General features: G+C 44.8%; 1 protein-coding gene across 1 annotated transcript in view; it reads left to right on the top strand.

Annotated features, from left to right (window-relative positions):
* The first annotated feature begins 6,957 nt into the window (after positions 1 to 6,957).
* The window catches only part of LRRC43 (leucine rich repeat containing 43), a 29,786-nt gene continuing 15,220 nt past the window's right edge, over positions 6,958 to 21,523 (top strand). Inside the window, exons 1-4 of the mRNA XM_075177964.1 lie at positions 6,958 to 7,299; positions 7,556 to 7,804; positions 20,746 to 20,856; positions 20,956 to 21,095. Of these exons, the coding sequence (XP_075034065.1) occupies positions 7,024 to 7,299; positions 7,556 to 7,804; positions 20,746 to 20,856; positions 20,956 to 21,095 (776 nt within the window). The 5' untranslated portion in view covers positions 6,958 to 7,023. The remainder of the gene's footprint in view (positions 7,300 to 7,555; positions 7,805 to 20,745; positions 20,857 to 20,955; positions 21,096 to 21,523) is intronic.

Genomic DNA, 21,523 nt, shown 5'->3' with positions numbered 1-21,523 from the left:
GTGTATTGTCTAAAGTCAGCTAAATGCCCATTTTCTTAATGCAAAAGTATAAAATCAGTGTTCTTTACATAGTTGGTAGATCTAGTGCATAAGCATTGCAATGTTTACAAAGTACAAGTCGTTTGTTGCAATTAATTGAGGGGCCTAACTGTTCAAATATAATGTGACCCTATCTAGCCCACCTCCTGTTGTAAAGATGTGTTTACAATGATTTCTGTGGTGTGAGTATTTTGGAGTGTGTATATGTTGTGTGCTAAATTGTACGCCTCAATATTTCAAAGAAGTAGTCAAGCTGACACGATAATTTTGTGGCATGTTTTTTTTTGTTTGCTTTGGTTACTGCATTAGTAGAAAGGAGTGGGTGGGGTGCTACACCAGGAGAGGGAGGGGGTGGTGCTACTTTTGGTGTGCTGCTTCAAATTTACCGTTTAGTGCTGTCAAATTTCTATTTGCTTACTACACCATGTTTGGTGTTTCTGATATTTCTTATGATCTTCACCTTTTCACGGACTACATTGATACATACCAAGTAACCATTTTAAACTGAACTGAGAAATTGGTTATTGTGCAGAGGATTGAAGCATTAATGAAAAGTAGCCCCAATTACTTTTTAATAGACTTTTAATTGGAATCCATGTACCATTTCCTATCCTACAACAAACCGTGCAACAGATTGGAAGCTTACAGGAACAACTGTTATATGTTTAAGCTTATCAAAGTGCACAAACGATCAATGAGTAAAATGTGTATATTGTATACGAACATCTATCCAAATAATCTAAAGGAAATTACTGTATTGTTGTATAAGAGTTAATACAGTACATTTATGTAGAATCTTAAACTTGATGATAATACAAAAATAGTTTTTATGAGCTAGTTATAGAATATATAGAAACAGTAGTTTATAGTAAAGCTAGGTACACATTACACGATTTTCGTCCAATAATCGGCTCAATCAGCCGACATACCACCGCTCGTTCAAAAGTTGGGTCAGTGTGTGTTGTGACACGATGGTCGAAAGTCTGCCCAAGTGGACGATTGTCGCCTCATTTGGTTGGTCGTAGCGTTAAATATTTTCGTTCCAATCTCGTTTCCATTGTGTAGTGTGTATAAGTTTCCGACCGATCCACAACAGTGCGTACGAAATTACAATCATTGGTCACGACAACATGGCTGTAAAAAGTCGCTAAAGGGACGTCCGCTCTTCCCTTTATCGTCCTAAACATGGCTAGTGTGTATGCAGTCCATGGACCGAGCGATCGGACCATGGACCGAGCGATCGGACCATCGATCGCATGTAAAATCGATCGGCATAAAAAGTTGGTGGAAAATTCTGTAGTGTGTACCCAGCTTAAGTAAGATTAATCGTAGGCAAATAGAAGTATTAATTGACGTAGGTAATTATCCATCTTTGATATTCAGCTTGAGTCATTGAGAGTTAGAGGTCAGTGGTGACTCACGGTAGAATAGGCAGGCTAACTGATCTATTGTTAGAGGCTAATTAACGTTAGCGGTTCATTTATGGGATTAAGGAATTTACACACACAAATTAGAATTTAAATCTCTTATACTACTTCTGACAGTGATTGTTTTGTGGTGTTGAGTTGGAGTTTAATTGAAACTGGGGAATTATGTTTGTGAAGAGAAATGTGCCGAGTAATTAAGTTAAAAATAAACAATTCTATTGTCATCCAACTGCCTTTCATATAGCCCTAATACATTGTGTTCTGTTTCGGGAGAACCCTACCCTCTCTACTTTGGCAAGTTGAATGCAAAACCTACCACACTGACATCTCAGTGGAAGGGATTATTGTGGTTATAAAAGAGCAGTGGAGGTCTGTGGAGCTTGGGTTTGACGAGTTCACAGCTCGCATGGAGCCCTATTTAATTCTACTCTGCAGGCTGACTACTTTGATGGTGCTACCACCAGGGCTGACATAGTGGTAATTCTAAAACCAGGACATGACCCAAGTGTGTATGGTACCTAAAGGCCAATTTTCCCTCTTCAATGTAGATAAGTTATTTCCCAAGATCCTGGCCACCTGACTGGCTCATTGACAACCTCCCTGGGCCAGGTGGGTTTTATACCTGGTCAATTAATAAGATAATTGATCTTATTTGTCTAGCCCAGCAACAGATACTTCCAGCCTAGGTCATAGCTCTAGGTGTCTAAAAGGTCTATGATACGCTTCTGTGGACCTTTACAAATCTGACATTCTGCTGTGGAATAGCAGCCTTATAGCATATATGCACGGCCTCTGTACTTTCTAATGGGTTTTCCTCTTCAACTTTCAAATTAATGCAATCAGGATGTGCGGTCTCCTTCATATTTGCTTTAGTCATGTTACACACTAGCTTCCAGCATCAGAAACAATTTAAACATCTTGGGAATCAGAGCTGGCCCACAAGAGAACAAAATTTCTGTTATGCAGATATCATTTAGCCAACTATTACCAACCAACACATGAATGTCCAAAACCTCCTTCAAGAACTGCAGGAATATAGTGAGATGTTCATTTTTTTGTGTGTAATCTTTCCTTATCGAGGAGATAAAAGTATATGTAACAGAATACATCATTACAATCGAAAGCATAGAGAAAGTGTAGAATCAACATCACAATTTTACATTCTATATTGACTAAAAGGGACAGTGGAGAGTCGAGAGAGAGATGGAACAAGAGAAGGAGAGGGGTCTGTAGGGCTACCTAGGAATGTTCTGGTAGTGATAGTAGGTATGATGGATGGGGTTCGCCAGCCATTGAGGTGAGCCCAACCATGAAGCGTAAACCGGGGTCAGGCACGTCATGACGGATCTATAGGAGGGAGACTCCTGGAATTCCAGCCAGCGGAGCCGCATAGCTATGAAGTCAGTGAGCCGCTTTGGGCTCAAAATAAATAGATCATCCATGGCCATATAGAGGTCTATCCGCCGAAACCAGTCTATCTCATTGGGAGGGGCAGTTGATCTCCAATGCACTGGAATGACAACTGCTGCAGCATTTTTCAGATGGGGCCATGATTTCTTATATTGAGAGATTGATACATCAGAGACATTCAATAGCCAGAATTAAGGGCCATCCAGCACTGGGCATCCTAAAATTTCTGCAGAGCACTGTCAAACCTGATTCCAGAAGGGAGCTAGCATTGAACAATCCCACCAAATATGCATTAGAGTCCCTGGTCCTGAGCCACACCGCCACCTCAACTCCTGGGAATATTTAACTAATCTGTATTGGGCACCTGTACCGTCTCAAGAAGATCTTGTATTTCGTCTCCACCCCGGAGAGGCTAGTGAAACTAGCCAGAGTGAATAGGAATTTTTTTGCCCATAATTGATGGTCCCGGTGCTAAGGGCCAGTGTATCCTGGGAGGAAGCCAAATAAGTTGACCATGAGTATTTTATAGAGAGTGGAAATGAAATGTTTAATTTTAAAATCAATGCGGACATAACAACTGTCTTATAGCTCAAAACGCTCACAGAGCTGTAGCAAGTGTTACGAGCTGCCGCGACTCGCTTCCTTCTGTCTCCTGCGTCCTGGCCGTCTCCTTGACGACAGGGACGTCACTTCTGGTCCGACTATTGCTAGGGCAACGGTCAGACGCTGGTGCATTAGTTCGCGTCAGCACGGCAATTCAGAGCAGCCGGGTGCATGCGTACCTGTCAAAATAACCTGTGGGCTAATTTACTCTAATGAGATTAATTATACTATGCCTGAGGGGTGGCTGTCATATGACCCTACTCCTGCTTCTGATTGGCTGCATTTAGTGTTTAAGGCAGGGAGGGCTTAGCCTCCCTGCTGGTTATAGCGTGGATTCCGTCTGTTGCTGACCTGCTCCTGTCCTGTTCCTGTGGATACTCTGTTCCTCTGTTAATTGGACCTCCTGTTGTTGAGCCTTTGCTCTGTTTCTGGATTGTGCTTTCGTGCTGGTGACCCTGTTCTTTTGGCGTGTTATTTGATTACTCTGCTTGCTTCAGACCCCTGACCTCGTCTTACGTCTGACCATCCGTTGCCATCTTACCTGCCCACTCTGGCCCTGACGCTGCAGGGTTGTTAATAAACTTACACTACAATAAGAGTTAAGACCTGGGGGCATCCAAGTACTTGTGAGCACATCAAGCGCTACGGGAAAGGCGGCTGCTATAGGCGAAGACCTCTACCGCTAGTTCTATAAGTTTATTACGAGACCGCCAGTGTAACAGCAAGCACTTAAAAAAACAAAACAAAAAAATATTAAATTCTGCTGGCAAACACATAGGGTCAAAGATCTGAGCGTCTGCTTGACCACTGAATACTCACAAATTTGCACAACCAATTTTTCACAGCTACTGAATACTGTTAAAGATAACCTCCAAAACTACTTTAAAATCTACAGCAGTTGCTCTCTAAATTCATCTGCTCAACCTAAAGTTAGAATTTGCTTCTTTAACAGACATTCCAGGGAGGGCGGTCTGGGAGTTCCTAGTTTAACAAAGTATTCTAGTGTGACACTATGTGCCCTGCAATGTGGCAGGGCGCATTACCCTGCTGAAAGATTCCACTTTCATCAGGGAATACCGTTGACATGAAGGGGTGTACTTGGTCTGCAACAATGTTCAGGTAGGTAGTACGTGTCAAAGTATTATCCACATGAATGACAGGACCCAAGGTTTCCTAGCAGAACATTGCCCAGAGCATAACACTGCCTCTGCTTGATTACCTTCTTCCCATAATGCATCCTGGTGCCATCTGTTCCCCATGTAAATGACGCGCGCACACACTGGTTGTCCACATGATGTAACATTAAACCTGATTCATCAGACCAGGCCACCTTCTTCCATTGCTCCATTGTCCAGTTCTGGCTCTCACATGCCCATTGTAGGCGCTTTCGGTGGTGGACAGGGATCAGCATGGGCATTCTGACCGGTCTGCAGCTACGCAGACCCCTACACATGCAATGCACTGTGTATTCTGACACCTTTATATCATAGCAAGCATTAACTTTTTCGGCAATTTATGCTACAGTAGCTCTTATGTGGGATTGAACTAGACTGGCTGGCCATCGCTCCCCACACGCATCAATGAGCCTTGGGCACCCATGACCCTGTTGTCGGTTCACCGGTTGTCCTTCCTTGGACCACTTTTGGTAAATACCAGGGGCGGACTGGCCATCTGGCACTTCTGGCAAATACCAGAAGGGCCGATTGCTAGATTGGCTGGTGCGGGCTGGCATTACATAATTCTGAGACCTCAGAGCTAATGGGGCCGGCACTAAAATTGATAGGCTTCCTGGTGGCTAACTCCTCCCCAGGAACCAGCCACCTTACTACATGTGCCATGGCCAGCGCTCCCAGTAGGAAAACCGAATACAGAATGCCATAATCAGGTATGTTAAAATATTTTCTTGTGTGCAATGTATTTTTGATCACTTTTTAAACAACCTTTCTTGAGCTGGGGGCATTACTGTGTGACATAATATGATTTGAGGGCACTACTGTATAGCATATTTGACGGCAATACTGTATGGCATTTTTATTTAATAGGAATACTATTGATTTAATGTCCGGGCTGGTTGGAAGGAAATAGATCTATTTATCAAATGTGAATACTATTATTTTAATTCTGGGGCTGGAGGGAGGCCTAATTATTAAATATGGGTGCTATATTGATATGATGCCAGAGGTGGTTTTAGTTTTCTGAATTTCATGTACCCTTTTTATTTTTGAAATAGGGCCTCCAACATTCCAGGATCCAAACAAGCAGCAACTAAAGAAACCAGCAGCCACAAATGGTGAAAGTGACAAGAACAGGTAGGCGAGAGCAAGACAGTCTGTCAACTGTCCTGAATCTGGTAAAGCAGTCCTGCATTTGGGTGACTATCTAGTTTTAGTCAGGATTTGGTCAGGCAGGAAGGACAGTTGGGAGATATGTCCCATTTCACAACGTACTGCTTGTGAAGGCAGAACTGTGTGCATCTAACACTAGTGCACACAGTATTGCCTGTGTATTTGTCTAAAATGATAACCATGTTACATAATAGGGGCCCTGCTGTCTTAAATACCCTTGGCCCCCTCAAGCCCCAATCCAGCTCTGGTTAGGGGAAGGGAGTTGATGGCTGCTTCCGGTCCTTGGACAGGACACTGCCTGCAGAGCAAGTGGAGGAGCTCTAAGTATCACAAGATTTGGTAATCTTGTGAGAGAAAGCGCTCCCCTGCTCACTCTACATGAAGTTCCCATCCTGATGGAGGTCAGCAGCAACAGAAGCATAGATATGTACAGTGGCCTGGAGGTGTCATAATGTGGCTGAGAGGGTGCGATAAAAGTAATATTTTATTACAATGTATGTATCAATGCCACATACTGACCACGCCCCTAGCTCAATATTGTCACGCCTTTTTCTGCAACTGCACAGTTTATTTCCTGCTCTACTATGAAGTGGGGCTCCAAAAGTTCACTGTACCCTGGCCCTAAATTTCAATGATCTTTGCAAAAAGTACTGTAATTATTATTATTATTATTATTATTACAATTACCTGGAACAGAGGTGGGCTTGTCAGAGGTTTTAAATAATGTTGTGCAGGCCCGGCGCTCCCATTAGGCAAGGTTAGGCACTAACTGGAGAACTGGAAATTAATTTTAAAACTGTGCGGCGACCGCAGACCATACTTGTCACGGCCGCCGCACAGCATGCAGATGCATGGGGGAGAGGCTATTGCTCACCACCGCCGCCTCTCTGCTCCGTCTCCTCCCCTCCACTCACTAGTGTCAGTGAGTGGAGGGGAGGAGACTGAGCATAGAGGTGGCGGTGGTGAGACAAGGTAAGAAAAGACGGGGTGAGGGCGCCGATTTTTGCAGGGGGGAGGGCGCCGATTTTGTCTAGGGCGCCATGGACCCTAGCACCGGCCCTGATGTTGTGGCTGATCGGTGTATATTGATGTAATTAACAAACGTCTGTACTTTTGCACAAACATTATGGTGGTTAGCTTAAGTGTATCTCTTGGCCCGCGTAAAGGTGTATTTGGACATTATTTATAAATACTGATGTATGTGTAAACTTCTTAACAAGATCTCGGAATGGAACATTTACAAGCTGACCGAACAATGGGGCATTGTGAGGTTGCTGAGCAACGGAACGCGGTTTCCAAGAAACAGAGAAAGTTTCTCCAGACGTGGGGAACACTCCAGCACTGAAGTACGAGGGACTCTGCTGGGCGCCAGTCTCTTTATCTGCAGGATGGCAGATATCACTGTTTCTGAAGTACTGACACAACAGCTGAACGCCTTGTGCTTGAAGTCATTTCCCTGTGGCAGTGGGTACTGGGTAATTCATCAGCCCCTCATATCTGTATAGTTTGAGCAACTCATTAGAATAATAGAAATGTGACTGTTTTTATACTTTCGTCTTGCTGGAGTAGTGGCCCTTCTCTTTATGAAAATACACTTAATGCAGCTTGTTTTAATAAATGTATTATTAATAGCTTATGGTCGTTATAAATTAATTAAATACCGTAATAACAGCTTTTATATCCATATCATGAGACAAGGTTGGTCTTGATGTGCAGATATGTTTTCTCCAGAACAAGCCTCACCCAGTAGCTAGAAAAGCTGTGTCCCCAGACACGTACTGGGAAAGCGATGATCCAGAAGAGGAGAGTCCGGGCGCCTTGAAAGATCTTCTGACTCAGCGTAGCTCACCGTGGGACCTGGATGACAACTGCAGTCCTGAGTCTCAGCACATAAGGGAGTTAGCAGTAACAAGTCCTGAGGTCATTACTGAGCAGTTTATCTATTCCTACTTCAGATCGGTACGAGTGGTAGACCAGGAGGTGGGTACAAGTGAATGTGGCTATTTATAAACTGCAATGAATGTAGTGGGTGACAGTAATGCTATTGACACATCTCACTGACAGATACGGAAGGACAATGTACATTATTCATGATAACTATAATCTCCAAAGTGTCTACTGAGGACACTGTTTCACAGAGCTAAATATTGTATAACAGGGAAACATATTGTATAACAGTTTAGTATATCAGCGGCTCTATGCTGTCTTGACGCAGTATTTGTTAATCTTAATTTAATAGCTATTATGTATGTTGATCTTAGAGGTGTTGAATCCTGAACCCATGTTATAGATGCAGCCTTTATTACTGTGATGAGAGAAAGTTTGTGAAGCTTTCAGAAGTATCTGTATTTAAACTATTTATACATTATTCAAGCAGCGTTCATGGTCCATAAAGCTTCAGCTAAGTGTTAGTGTGTGCTGACATCTCCTTCACTATGCACATCATTGATCTCTATTTTGACACCCGTTTACTCTGCAGCTGGGGCTGAGTGTATTGTGGGTTCATAGCAAACAACTTTGTGTATTTAGCCTTAGTTCTGATATCTATAAAGAATATTTGATTAGCAACAGTAATGTAAAAAACTTAGCAATGCCATGTATTTATTGCAGAAACTGAGCCAGCACTTACTGTCTTTGTTATGAAAATTGTTTAATTTTAGATTTAATAACTAGTGACATTTCCTGTACCAGCAATGGTTTCAACCAAACATTTACTTAACCTGTTGATCAATCCCTCACAGCAAAATATTTTGTCCCTTTCCTCTGGTGATCTTCAGTTGATGCATAGGGTTATATTTATGATTAACCTCATTTTCAACACGATCCATTTCAATCCTTATCGCAAAGACAAGGATTGACATATCGCAGGGGTGGACCCAGACATTTGCACTAACCGGGGCAATTTTAGGGGGGGGGGGGGGGGCGATTTAGGCCCCGCCCCCCTTTCTGTGTTCTAAGGCCGCCGGCTGCTGCACACTGCGCAGGTCCGTTCAGCAGTGAAAGTGTGCTGTCCCGCTGCTCTGATTTGTGTTTAAAACACAATCAGAGCAGCCGGGCAGCATACTGTCACTGCTGAACGGACCTGCACAGTGTGCAGCTGTCAGCAGCAAGCCCCGATCGCCCACCCCCCTGGATCCGCCACTGACATATCGTGACTATTTATTAAGAATCTTTGCTAGTAACAGGAGCCAAGAAAAACTGCTGTTCCTACGAAGACCTGTCTCCTATGTCGTCTATGGTCACTATCGCAAACCTTTGTGATAGCGACTGGAGGTGAGAGCAGTAGGACGCGCTGAGGGATCTGAAGAAATAACTGATGTGGATGAATGGTGTCTAACCCTTTCTAGCCTTATAAGCATCAACAACTATTTTTTAAAACCTTTTTTTAGATCCAGGGATGCTGTAATTCCTCAGACATGTTAATAACACACTCTGATTGTGGCAACTAAAAGGGTCAAATACTTTTACCTAGAAAAACAGCAATGATATTTATAAACCTACTTTGCAGATTAAGTTCAATATTGGAGCTTACTATCATCATCATCATCATCATCATTTATTTATATAGCGCCACTAATTCCGCAGCGCTGTACAGAGAACTCATTCACATCAGTCCCTGCCCCATTGGAGCTCACAGTCTAAATTCCCTACTATAGACACACACTCACACACACAGTATAGTGTTACTATAGTGTTGTGCCCATAAAGCAAGGTCTGCAGCACCAGTGTTGACAACTGATAGTCAATTTACACAAAGTAAAAAACAAAACAAAGCCAAATTCCTCCCGCCACCACAGTAATACACACAGAAGAATAACCAGAATGATTTTGAAATAGAATAGGGCTCTAAATGAGGAGTTCCCTTTTCCGCTCCCCCCTCCCCCTCCCTTATACCCCCTCTTCCATTCTTCTCTCTTGCCGTTGTGTGTTTGTCTTTGTTTTAAGGGGCATATTCAATTAGGTTTCGTGATCGCGATTACGCGCAGCTGCACGTGTAAAGTCGCACTTCAGTATCTCAACATTGCAGATTTCCCTTCGCAGCCCTATGGGGTGCACACGGAAGTCTGCGATGTTGCGGCAACGGGACTCGTGCAGCCGCAAACCTAATTAAATATGCCCCTAAGCGTCATTTACTACTGGTTGACGACTGTGATTCTTTTAGTTAATATTGCTTTCTTACTCGGTCCATCTGCTGTATTTATTTCTTTATTCTTTCAGTAAACAAATTACAACAAGAAACAATAGCTCTTTAAAAAAAAAAAAAAAAATAGGGCTCCAAGTTCTTTATTTAAAATCCAGAGCCCGTTTTGTTATAGATGCTGTTTATGCTTTCAGGCAAGATTTGAAAGACCATAATGTCTTAAGAATTTTTTGTCCGTAAAATTTTCAAGGTTTGGCTACTCTGGTAGCAAAGAAGGGAAGGATCATCAATATAATCAGGCCAAGCTTATAATCAGGGGCCTGATTCATTAAGGATCTTAACTTAAGAAACTTCTTATTTAAGTCTCCTGGACAAAACCATGTTACAATGCAAGGGGTGCAAATTAGTATTCTGTTTTGCACATAAGTTAAATACTGTCTGTTTTTTCATGTAGCACACAAATATCAACTTTAAATTTCAGTGTACAAATAAGCTAGCAAGTATTTGTGTGCTGCATGGAAAAAAACAGTCAGTATTTAACTTATGTGCAAAACAAAATACTAATTTGCACCCCTTGCATTGTAACATGATTTTGTCCAGGAGACTTAACTTAAGAAACTTTTTATTTAAGATCCTTAATGAATCAGGCCCCAGGGCCCTGGAGCAACAAATTTCAAAGGTAATTAGTGCTTGTCCTAAACAAGGTCAGATTAGGCATATGAATGCAAAATGCTCTTTACAGGACATTTTTAAAAACTTTCAGTACATGCATTGTTGTATCTTAATTATTAGGCCATAGATAATGGGTAGATCCTATTTAAGTAAAAGCAGGAATACAGATACTTTTAAAAGCAACCATAGAAGCAGTGACCCAGTTGACGGATAAGTATGTGGCAGTTCGGCCACACTGTCAGAAGTGCCACTCTAGCAACCAGGCCCAGAGGACTGTACAAACAGGGAAACACCCCTTTTCTGTTCATCACCACACACACACACGTACGTACGTACGTACGTACGTACGTACGTACGTACGTACGTATCCATAAAGCTGGGTGCTTCTAGCCAGCCTGTCCCTGGAAGTTATCAGAGACCACCGGAGCCCCGCCTGGAGATAAAGTGTTATGGCTGCAGGAAAAAACGTCCACCTGAGGATGGACTGTCCCACAACCCAAGCACCCCAGACTTGTGCCCCTAATCTGAGTCCTGTGGCCTGGCTGACTTGTCTAACTGAATAAGGTGAATCCAAAGAGACTGTTCCTATGCAATCCAGTCCAGAGGAGCATGGTGGTGAGATGACAGCCATCACCAGCAACCACAGCATCAGCCAGCACAGAGAAAAAGACTTAAGCTGCTAAATCTTCAGGAACCAGCCAGCTCTTTGCCTCTGGAAAGACTACTAGCACGCATCTCACCAGTTTAGTGCCATTCTGATCCTTATGTGCATTGGTTTTCCGTGATTACTGCTATCTGCTGTACAGCCTGGTGTTCTTCTATCCTCGGATGCCATCTTGCCAAGTATTCTGCACATGCGCAACCTTGAGAGTCTTTAAAACCTCTGCTCCGCGGTGATTGGATGATTACCAGCCAGTTCCCTTTATAAGGGTCGTCCTCCTTTCTATGGGTGTCAGACCATCAGGTCTCCCTACCTGATAGGAAGCATCGCCTCTGACTCCTGTTCGTGCTGATACTTACCTTTGTTCCTGACTTCGTGGGTTAGGCCGTTCATTCATCGGCTGCAGCTTCACTCGTTATCAGTCCTGTTAGAGCTTTATAACACCTATGTGGATCTAAGCACTTCTGCTCTCTGCAGCTCATCACTTCACAGCTACGCCTGTTCAGCCTAACCTGCTGCTATACTGCATTGCTCAGCATTCGTCCTGCTCCTGAATTACTACACTAGTGTATACCTCTGTCCATCTGAGTCTGGCAGCTCATCACTTCACAGTACTACCTGCTCAGCCTATTCCACTATCGAGACTTGTGGCCATACTGCTGATCATCGCACAGCATCCGTCCAGTTCCTGAATTTCCATGTACCTGAGGCTACATTCCATTCTGCTTTACAGCTACTTTGTGGTTCTCCAAATTATCTGCTCTTCACCCCCTAGATGACCACGACCTGTGGTTGAGACCAGCTAAGACCATATTCCCTTGCGGGAATCCCTGGTGAATACCTCTCCTCCGTTAGACTCCGCACCTCTCTTGGGGTAAGCTGTCACTCTAGCAGAGATCAAGACCAATCCCACTATCTGGCTTTCTGTTAGGAACCCCTCTAGCCGGTACAGCACAACCCGGAGTCTGCTCTGCCAGTCAGGTGTTCACTGGAGCCCCTAGTGGTGGGGACAGACTCGGCCGCAGACTAGCAGAGGGTCGTGAAGTGCGTACCGACTAGGGAGAACCCAGGAAAGTGGAGTGAAGTTCCAGGCAAGGGTCGAGGGCCAGCAGCAGACAGGGAATCCAATACACAAGCCGAGGTCAAGGGTCACAGGCATGGTAGCAAGGTCCAGATACAGGCAGGAAGGTCAGGGTCACAAGAAACACAGGCAGGGTCCAAATCCAGGCAAGGGGTCATACACAGGCAATCAGTCCAACAGGTTTTCACCAATACAAAACAGGAGCAGGTTAGGCTGACAGGCAAACTGGACGCTATAACAGGCAGTGAGGCAGCAGACCTCACTGCCTTAAGTATACAGATGGACCAATCAGGGCTTGCCCCTGAATTGTACACATTTGCAGGCTAATTGCCTGCTATCCCGAGGACCAATCAGGGATTGGCTCTAGCATGCACAGTTGCAGGCTAATGCTTGCTAATTCAGCCCACAGGCTGCATCTGATATATTGCCTAATGCGCGTGCGTGCCCGGGTTCCTTATCCGCTGGGACGCCGCGCTGCAGAAACGTCCGGCCGTTGCCTAGGCAACGGCCGGGAGATAGGCGGAAGTGTCGTCCCGGTCGTCATGGTGAGAGCACAGTAAGCGAGCCGCAGCGGCTGCGAGTACCGCCCCGGCTCGTGACACTTTTCATGATCACTACGTCCCCTAGCAGTGGAAAGGATGTTGTCTCTAGCCAATATGATGTTGTGCGGGTGCCCGGTATTTCTCCTACCCCTAGCAGAATACTTCGGCGGTGAGTATAACTGACCACAGTGACCTCCCTTTGACTTACCACCACTTTGACTGAATTTGGTAACCCCAACATAGACCTCCAGGCAGAGTGTCCCATCTTAGATGACAGTGAGAGCCGCTGGGAAGAGTTTAGGGCAGCTTAGCTCTCTGATCCCTCACTGGAAGGTGTGAGGATACTGGGGTTGAAACCAAACCTCACTAGATACCCGGTCCTCTAGGTTCACAGGTCACACAGTTAAGGAGACAGGAAAGAGATAATAATCCAGTTTATTAAACAGAGTGCATACACTTAGTAAAATAGAACAGTGCTCCCCAAGGAGAAACTTGATCCCCCACCAAATATAACAAGTGCCAGAAAATGACCAGTGAAAACTCCCCAGCAAAGTCCCCAGCAGGTTACCTCACAGCTCAGAGTCCTAGCAGGCACAAAGTCCCGGTAATAAAATCCACAGCTGACAATCCAAGTGGGCCAGGGGTTCTGATCCATACGGTGGGTCTGTGTATTTTGCTAATCACTGCTGCTCAGCCAACTCGCCACCAGCTTGGTGGGAACCTGGGTATTAGTCTCCCTACCAATGTAAGCTCACCAATTCCCCAGAATCTGTGAGTGTTGGGTTGGTGACAGAATCAGTCCTAGAGTTACAATGTCCAGTCTGTCTAAAGAAGCTCCTGCTTCAAGCATTCCTTTCTGGCCCTGATAGAATACAGTTACTCTATATCAGTCCTAGTCCTTTCTCTTTCAAATATCTTCAACAACCTCTCTCCCTCCATGGGCATCCCCTTTTGTCCCTTCTCAAAACACACCATATCCTGGCGCCCTCACTGGGTCAAGCACCCCTTCCTTGTCCACTTGTGATTTGGTGGCGTGAAGAGTTTGGGTGGTAACAAGGTCGGAGGAAGAGCATGACATGCCACGTCTTCCATCTGCTGTGACCATGCCATTCAGTCTGGGTTGAAGAGTTGCTGGAACAATAGTTAGCAAACAGGCTACCTCCTGATTTTAGATAGAGTCCTGATCCTCTGGTTTTAACCCATTCCACTCTATTTTGATGTCACAGGGTCCACAGCTGTTACACTCTTCATGTGAGCTGCCTCTCCCCTTCCTCTCTGGACACTATATTAATAACAGATATGGCCACCGGGTGGCATTTAATAATAGAATGGGCCATGGTTGTTCAATTTGCCCACTGACTGAGAGACCGGGCTGGCATGATATTCTCACTGTGCTGCCCTATCTTGTCATAGAAGGCATGGGGCTCCCAGCTGGCAGTGGCCTTTCAGGGAGGGAGGTGGGGAGTGTGACCTGTCATAAAAAGATTGATGTACCGGGTAGCCTGGAAGGTAGATGGGAATCAGTCCGGGAACAAGTTCAACTGGTGGTTCCACGGATCTTTTAAGCGCAACTGATGTCAGTTGCCCACAAAATCCCTATTGCTGGACACCAGAGAGGACCGAACACTGAAGGGCCCGAAGAAGATCTTTTTCTGGCCTGGAATGTTGTATGATGGCCGAGCCTACTGTAAGTCCTGTGATATCTGTCGTTCGGCTTAGGCACCACAGTGCCTGTTCTCCCCTCAGGTTCTTGTCAATAGTTGGGGAACCTTTCCAGCGCGTGGCTGTGGACATTGCTGGTCCCCTGCTTGTGCCCAATAGATCAGGGAAGAGATACTTCATTGTGGTGGATTACTCCACAAAGTACCCTGAGGCTGTAGCTCTGTCCTCCATTACTGAGGAAAAGGTAGTGGACGCGCTTCTAGAAATATTTAGTAGAGTAGCGTTCTCTAGTGTGATTCATTTGGCAACCTGCTTATCTGGTCTCACTCGAGGCCACAGACTGTAGATATACAGGGATGTGCAGGAGATGCATGAGCTAGGTGCGATCCAGGCATCGCACAGTCCCTGGGCATCCTCCGTTCTATTCGTTCCCAAGAAGGTTAAGATAACGTGGTGCTGTGTAGATTACCACCAGTTTAATGAGGTGACACTGTCCAATGCCTATCCCCTGCCCCGAATTGACGCTCTGCTAGATAAGTTAGCTGGAGTAAAGTATATTTCAACATTTGACTTGAGCAAGGGGTATTGGCAGATACCACTGACTCCAGAGGCTCAAGAATGGTTGGCGTTCATCCCCCAATTGGCCTGTTTGAGTTTGTCCATGCTGTTTGGGATGAAGAAAGCGCCAGCCACCTCAGTGTGCGGTTGATTACCTGCTGGAAGGGTGTAAAGACTTTGCTAAGGTTTACTTGTACGACATTACCATTTTCAATAAGTCCTGGGAGAACCATCTGAAATATGTAGGGTTTCCCCATGGGGAAAATTCAGTTTGCAGGTCTGACCATTCGAGCAGACAAGTTTCAAATGGGGATGTCAGAAGTATGGTACCTGGGGCATCACCGTGACTTTGACTGTGCGATCGAGCTTATTCCTGGTTCCAAATTACCCAAGGGACGCTTGTACTCTCTCTCTGGTCCAGAGACCAAATCCATGCAGGAATACATTGATGAAAACTTGGAGAAAGGCTTCATCAGACCATCTAAATCTCTAGTAGGAGCTGGATGCTTTTTTGTATCCAAAAAAGATGGAGGACTAAGACCCTGTATTGACTACCAAGGACTGAATTTCATTACAGTCCAGAACACCTATCCCCTTCCTCTCATCTCCGTTTTATTCAATCAATTAAGAAGTGCTACAGTCTTCACCAAAATCGATCTTTGTAGAGCATATAACCTTATCCGTATCAAAGAAGGAGATGAATGGAAGACGGCATTCAATACACATTCTGGCCACTATGAGTATCTGGTCATGCCATGTGGTCTTAGCAACGCACCTGCAGTATTCCAAGATCTGATTAATGAAGTTCTTTGGGAGTTCCTTGACTGTTTCGTGGTTGTCTATTTAGATGACATTCTCATCTATTCCAAGTCATTAACAATACATCGGGGTCACGTCAAACAGGTTCTACAGAAATTGCGGGAACACCACCTTTACGCCAAATTAGAAAAGTGCGAGTTTGAGGTGCAGAAGGTATCCTTCCTGGGTTACGTAATTTCTTCTGAGGGATTCTCCATGGATCCAACCAAGGTCCAAGCTATCCTGGATTGGCTGCAACCAAATAATCTCAAAGCGGTGCAGAGGTTCCTGGGCTTCGCCAATTATTATAGAAGATTCATTTGTGGCTTTGCTGACATTGTGGCTCCTATTGTCGCCCTGACCCGCAAAGGAATGGATCCAACTAATTGGTCGCCCCAAGCAATAGCCGCATTTGAAAGCTTGAAAAAAGCCTTTGTATCCGCTCAGGTCCTTAGACACCCGGATCCTAAAAAAACATTTGTTCTTGAGGTCGACGCCTCTGATGTCGGTGCTGGCCCTATATTGTCTCAGAAGGACTCTCATACTCACTGTCTGCACCCATGTGCCTACTTCTACCGTAAGTTCTCTTTAGCTGAAGCCAACTACGATGTGGGCAATAGGGAACTACTGGCAATTAAATGGGCCTTTGAGGAGTGGCGACATTGGCTGGAGGGTGCTATACATCAAATCTCTGTTATTACAGACCATAAGAATTTACAATACATACAATCGGCCAAACGTCTGAATCCCAGACAGGCCCGCTGGTCGTTGTTCTTCACTCGCTTTAATTTTGTGATCACCTACCGACCATGTTCTAAAAATGTCCGGGCTGATGCCCTATCTAGAAGCTTCTTGGCACATCATGTTCCAGTTACGATTCCGGAGCCCATCATTCCTTCTTCCATAATTCATGCTGGACTAACCCAAGACTTGAGCACCACACTTCAAAGGTTTCAAAGACTAGCTCCTGATAATACTCCAGAAGGATGTTTATTTGTTCCTGTTCATTTAAAAAGGCAGTTCTTGCAGAAGCACATAATAGTAAGACTGCTGGACATCCTGGAATATAGAAGACGTCGGAAATCCTCTCCCGTACTGTCTGGTGGCCGTCATTGTCCGCTGATTACAAGAGTTATGTCCTCTCTTGTGAGAGTTGTGCCAGGAATAAAGTCCCCAGGAGTCGTCCTGCAGGCCAGTTAGTTCCATTGCCTATCCCTACAAAACCCTGGACACACTTGTCAATGGACTTTATAGTTGATCTGCCACAGGACATAGCACCATATGGGTAGTGGTTGACCGCTTCAGTAAAATGTCATACTTCATACCGTTACCCAGGCTCCCTAGTGCTCGGGATTTGGCTATTTTGTTCATCAAGCACATATTCCGTCTCCACGGACTTCCTGATTATCGTGTCGGATCGTGGTTCTAAGTTTATAGCACCGTTCTGGAGATCCTTTTGTAACCTTCTTGGAATCAAAGTCAGTCTTTCGTCCGCATACCCCACCCTCAGTCTAACGGGCAGACTGAGAGGGTTAACTAATCCTTGGAACAGTTCTTACGTTGTTACACTTCAGAATTTCAGGACAACTGGTCCTCCTTGTTACCCTGGCGGAGTTTGCCTACAATAATTCATGTCATTCATCCACTCAAACCTCCCCATTCTTCTGCAGTTTTGGTTTTTATCCCAGGGCCAATTCCTTGTATTCCCTCAAATCCGCTGGTATTCCGGAGATTCGTTCTACAGCTGCTGATCTCAAGGTCATCTGGAAAAAAGTGCACTCCTCTTTAAGATGGGCCTCAATCTCAGCGAATTTTTTTTCGTATTGCCACCGTACCACCTGCTCCTTCAAAGTGGGCCAGAGAGTGTGGCTTTCTACACAAAATATTAGGCTCAGTCAGCCCTGCAGGAAATTGGGCCCTAAATTCATCGGTCCGTTTCTCATTGTTAAGCAGATTAATTCCGTAGCATTTAGGTTGAAAATTCCTGGGTCATTGAGGATCTCCAACACATTCCATTGCTCCCTGCTTAAACCTGTGCTTTACCCAAATCAATCCCAGCCTCCAAGTTCACATGGACAGAATCGGATTAGACCTAAAAAATGTATTATTCAGAAGATTCTTGATTCTAAGAAGGTGCAGGATCAGGTGCACTTCCTGGTGCAATGGAAAAATCGAGGTTTGGAAGAGCGGTCTTGGCTTCTGCGAAGACAACTCCATGCCACTAAACATCTGAAGGAGTTCTTCAAGAAATTTCCTAAGAAACCTGGGTGTCGGGGTTCCTTAACCCCTCCTCAAGGGGGGGGTACTGTCACAAACCGCAGCGATTCTCACAGCTGCCGCGGCTCGCTTCTGGCCCCCTCTGGCGTCCCGGCCATCACCTTGACGTCATTTCCGGTTCCTGCCCGGCCGTTGCCATGGCAACAGCCGACGCTTCTCATGTGGCGCTGCGTCCCGGCGGTGCTGGTAGCCGGGCGCATGCGCGTAAATAAGTACAGCCTGTGGGCTGATTAATGTAGTCATTACAGAGTACTACTTACGAGATAGACTGGTTGTGTGTGAGGGAACACCATTGAAAAGGATGAGACATTTCAGTCTTGATTGACAACTCATGAAATGCACATCTGGGGGTAAATGTATTAATGTCCGGATTCTTCAACTCCGGCGTGTTCAGCGTCTTCGGCGATTAAATTTAAAGCAGCGCTGCATTGTAAAGGGAGGTTTCCCTTTACAATGCAGAGTCGCTTTAAATTTAATCGCCGAAGACGCTGAACACGCCGGAGTTGGAGAATCCGGACATTAATACATTTACCCCCTGATGTCTAAGACACAGAAGATTTTAAACCATTTCTTGTTGGCTCTTCACCAGACGCGGGCTGGGAGAGGCGTGGCCGGGGGGCACACAGGCGGCCGCATCTCATGAAAAGGGATGCGGATGACGCGGCCGCATCCCCTGTCATGTGATGCAGCCGCCTGTGCGCTGACGCCTCTGATGTCATCAGATGCGGCCGCGGGGGAAAGAATTGTATTTTTCCGCCGGGGGCGGCCGGTCGGCCTACCCCCCGGCCCTAATAGCGGCCTGACCGAGCGGCCCGGGGGGCCGATGCCCCCCTGCCCAGCTCGCCACTGCTCTTCACCCCCCACCTTAGGAATTTAGCTGTCAATAAAGACAGATTGATCTTCCAAATGTCACAGGGCTTTCCACTCTGAGATCGGAATGTACACAGGACCTTGAAGTCTCACCTCTGCTCGATCGTTCAGCTTGGCTAAGTCTAACTCCTCTGCATACACAAACTACTCAGAGATTTATCTGGGCCTGGCTACTTTCCCAAGACCATTGACACTTGCCTAGGTCAGACTCAGGTCAGTTAACAAAATACACTTTGAAAGGTTACATAAAATATTTAGTGTTATACACAAATTCAACAGATAGTAACAATTAGACATTATTTATACTACATTTCATCACAACCCCCACACACTATATCCGGCAAGCTGCATATTAATGACAACTGAAAAGGGCGACACTGAGATTTATACCTTTAAAGTGGCAATGCGTGGACCTGTGCCCTATAACCCGTAATCCTAACCCTAAAGTTGACGTCGGGTCCACGCTTTGCAGCTGTAAACACATAAATCTCAGTGTTGGGCTCTTTAGTGACATAAGACAGGTGGCGTTTTGTGACTGTGTTATGGTAAGTCTGTAGTTTATGGATGTCTGATTTCTCCTCATCATGATTTTTGTGTAGGTATACCTGCTGTCGTGGATATTAGTGTCGGGAAAATTACTACCACAGACTTGGGCTGCAGAACTCCGCTATTAGACTAGTGCAGGGTTTCCCAAACCCAGTTCTCAGGGCTCCCCAACAGTGCAGGTTTTCCGGATCACATGTGAAATAATTAGGACCACCTGTGGATCTGTTACAATGTGTCAGTCAGTAATGAATACACCTGTGCTCCAGCAAGGAGATATGGAAAACCTGCACTGTTGGGGAGCCCTGAGTTTGGGAAACCCTGGACTAGTGGATTCAATTAAAAAGTGTCTGGCAAGCTTATTCAGATGTTTTGAAAGGTCTGGAAAGGGGAGTGGAAGTAGAACATATTGCGGTAGAAAAAGGAAGGTTAGTGGCAGGGAGTGTGCTGGCTAAAGTATGAACTTTCGTTCAAAATCCCTGCAAGACCGGGCAGGACCACCAACTATGTAAGAACGAACGTGGTTAATGACCTCCTCTCCAACAAAGGTGAGAAGAACTCGGGAACATTTTATGGTGCTTGGTTGGGGCTAAGTCTGACCAGTCTTCCTCTTCCAGTGCCCCACCAAAGTCCCTTTCTCAGTTACTGACATGGGTAGGTGAGTGCGGGGTTGTCGAAGCAAGTATGGAATGGTACAGATAGGAGATGAGGCCCCTGGATGAGGAATTGCAGAAGACAGTATTGCTCAAAAAGGAGATAGAGGCCTGGCAGAGGCTCTGGGGAAGAAGTTTGAAAACAATCACAAATTTGAAGAAATTGATCAAATGCATTGGTGGGAAGTATACATGTGTCCTGAAGAGCAGCAAAATTAGGAAACATGCCCTGCACTGGGAGTCTGTTAATAAAGGAGAGGCCTGTTGCAAACAAAGAGTGGAGGGATTGAGGTCTAAGGCCTGGGGGGAGGAGAAGTTTCTAAATACGGTTTAAGTTTCACCCTTTAACACAATGATTGTTATTCAGTATGATTGTTTGTCCACCATCAGAACAGAAGACTCCATCCTTTGCTTTATGGATTGTTTTGTATGAATCTAATATACTTTTCTTTCCATTGCATAGGTAACAGAAGTGGATGCACAGTTGCTTAAATTCCAGAACCTAGAAGAACTAGTGTTAAGTGCAAACAAATTAAGATATGTTAATTCTGTTAATCTTCCAAGAACATTGAAGGTGAATATCCTGAGTCCTGTGACTTCTTTCTTCTGCCTTTAACCACCAAGTAATCGCCACAAAAACATTTTTAATCCAAATCCCTATTATGCGTTTCAGGTGTTGGAGTTGTGCTCAAATCACATTTCAAGCTTAAAGGATCTTAGTAGCAATCCACCTCCATTATTACAGCATTTGGGACTTGCCTATAACAGAATTTGGTGTTCCTCAGAGAGTACTTACCTGACTGCAGAGCTCTGGTAGGAATACATGACAATTAGTATTAGTAACATGAAAGTTGTCTTTAAAATATTTTAAACTATCTTTAAGGGAACATTATACTATTGTATTCTGACAATTCCTTTGAATGACTCTTTTTGTGCTGAAGTCACGAAGAGTAATCCAATGTGTAAGGTAAGCTTATTTCTAAATCTAATACTTGGAAATCAGAGAGAGATAAATAGGTCAATGTGTAGCCTCATTCTACTTCATGAGATATGTTTCATTATACCTAACCAGCAATATGGTAATCAATAATAGGCAGATGTGCACAGATGAGTTTTGTGCTATATAGTCTATGCCAATATGTTTTACATATGTTCTTGTAACCATTTTACAGACAGGAGTACATTATGCCAGGCTGTAACGTGGTACAATGTGGACTCTTGTTATGATTTACGACAGATAC

Source organism: Mixophyes fleayi, chromosome 1, assembly GCF_038048845.1.
Source record: "Mixophyes fleayi isolate aMixFle1 chromosome 1, aMixFle1.hap1, whole genome shotgun sequence".
Taxonomy (NCBI): Eukaryota; Metazoa; Chordata; class Amphibia; order Anura; family Limnodynastidae; genus Mixophyes; species Mixophyes fleayi.
The sequence above is the reverse complement of the archived record's forward strand: the minus strand, read 5'-3'. Positions and strand labels throughout refer to the sequence as shown.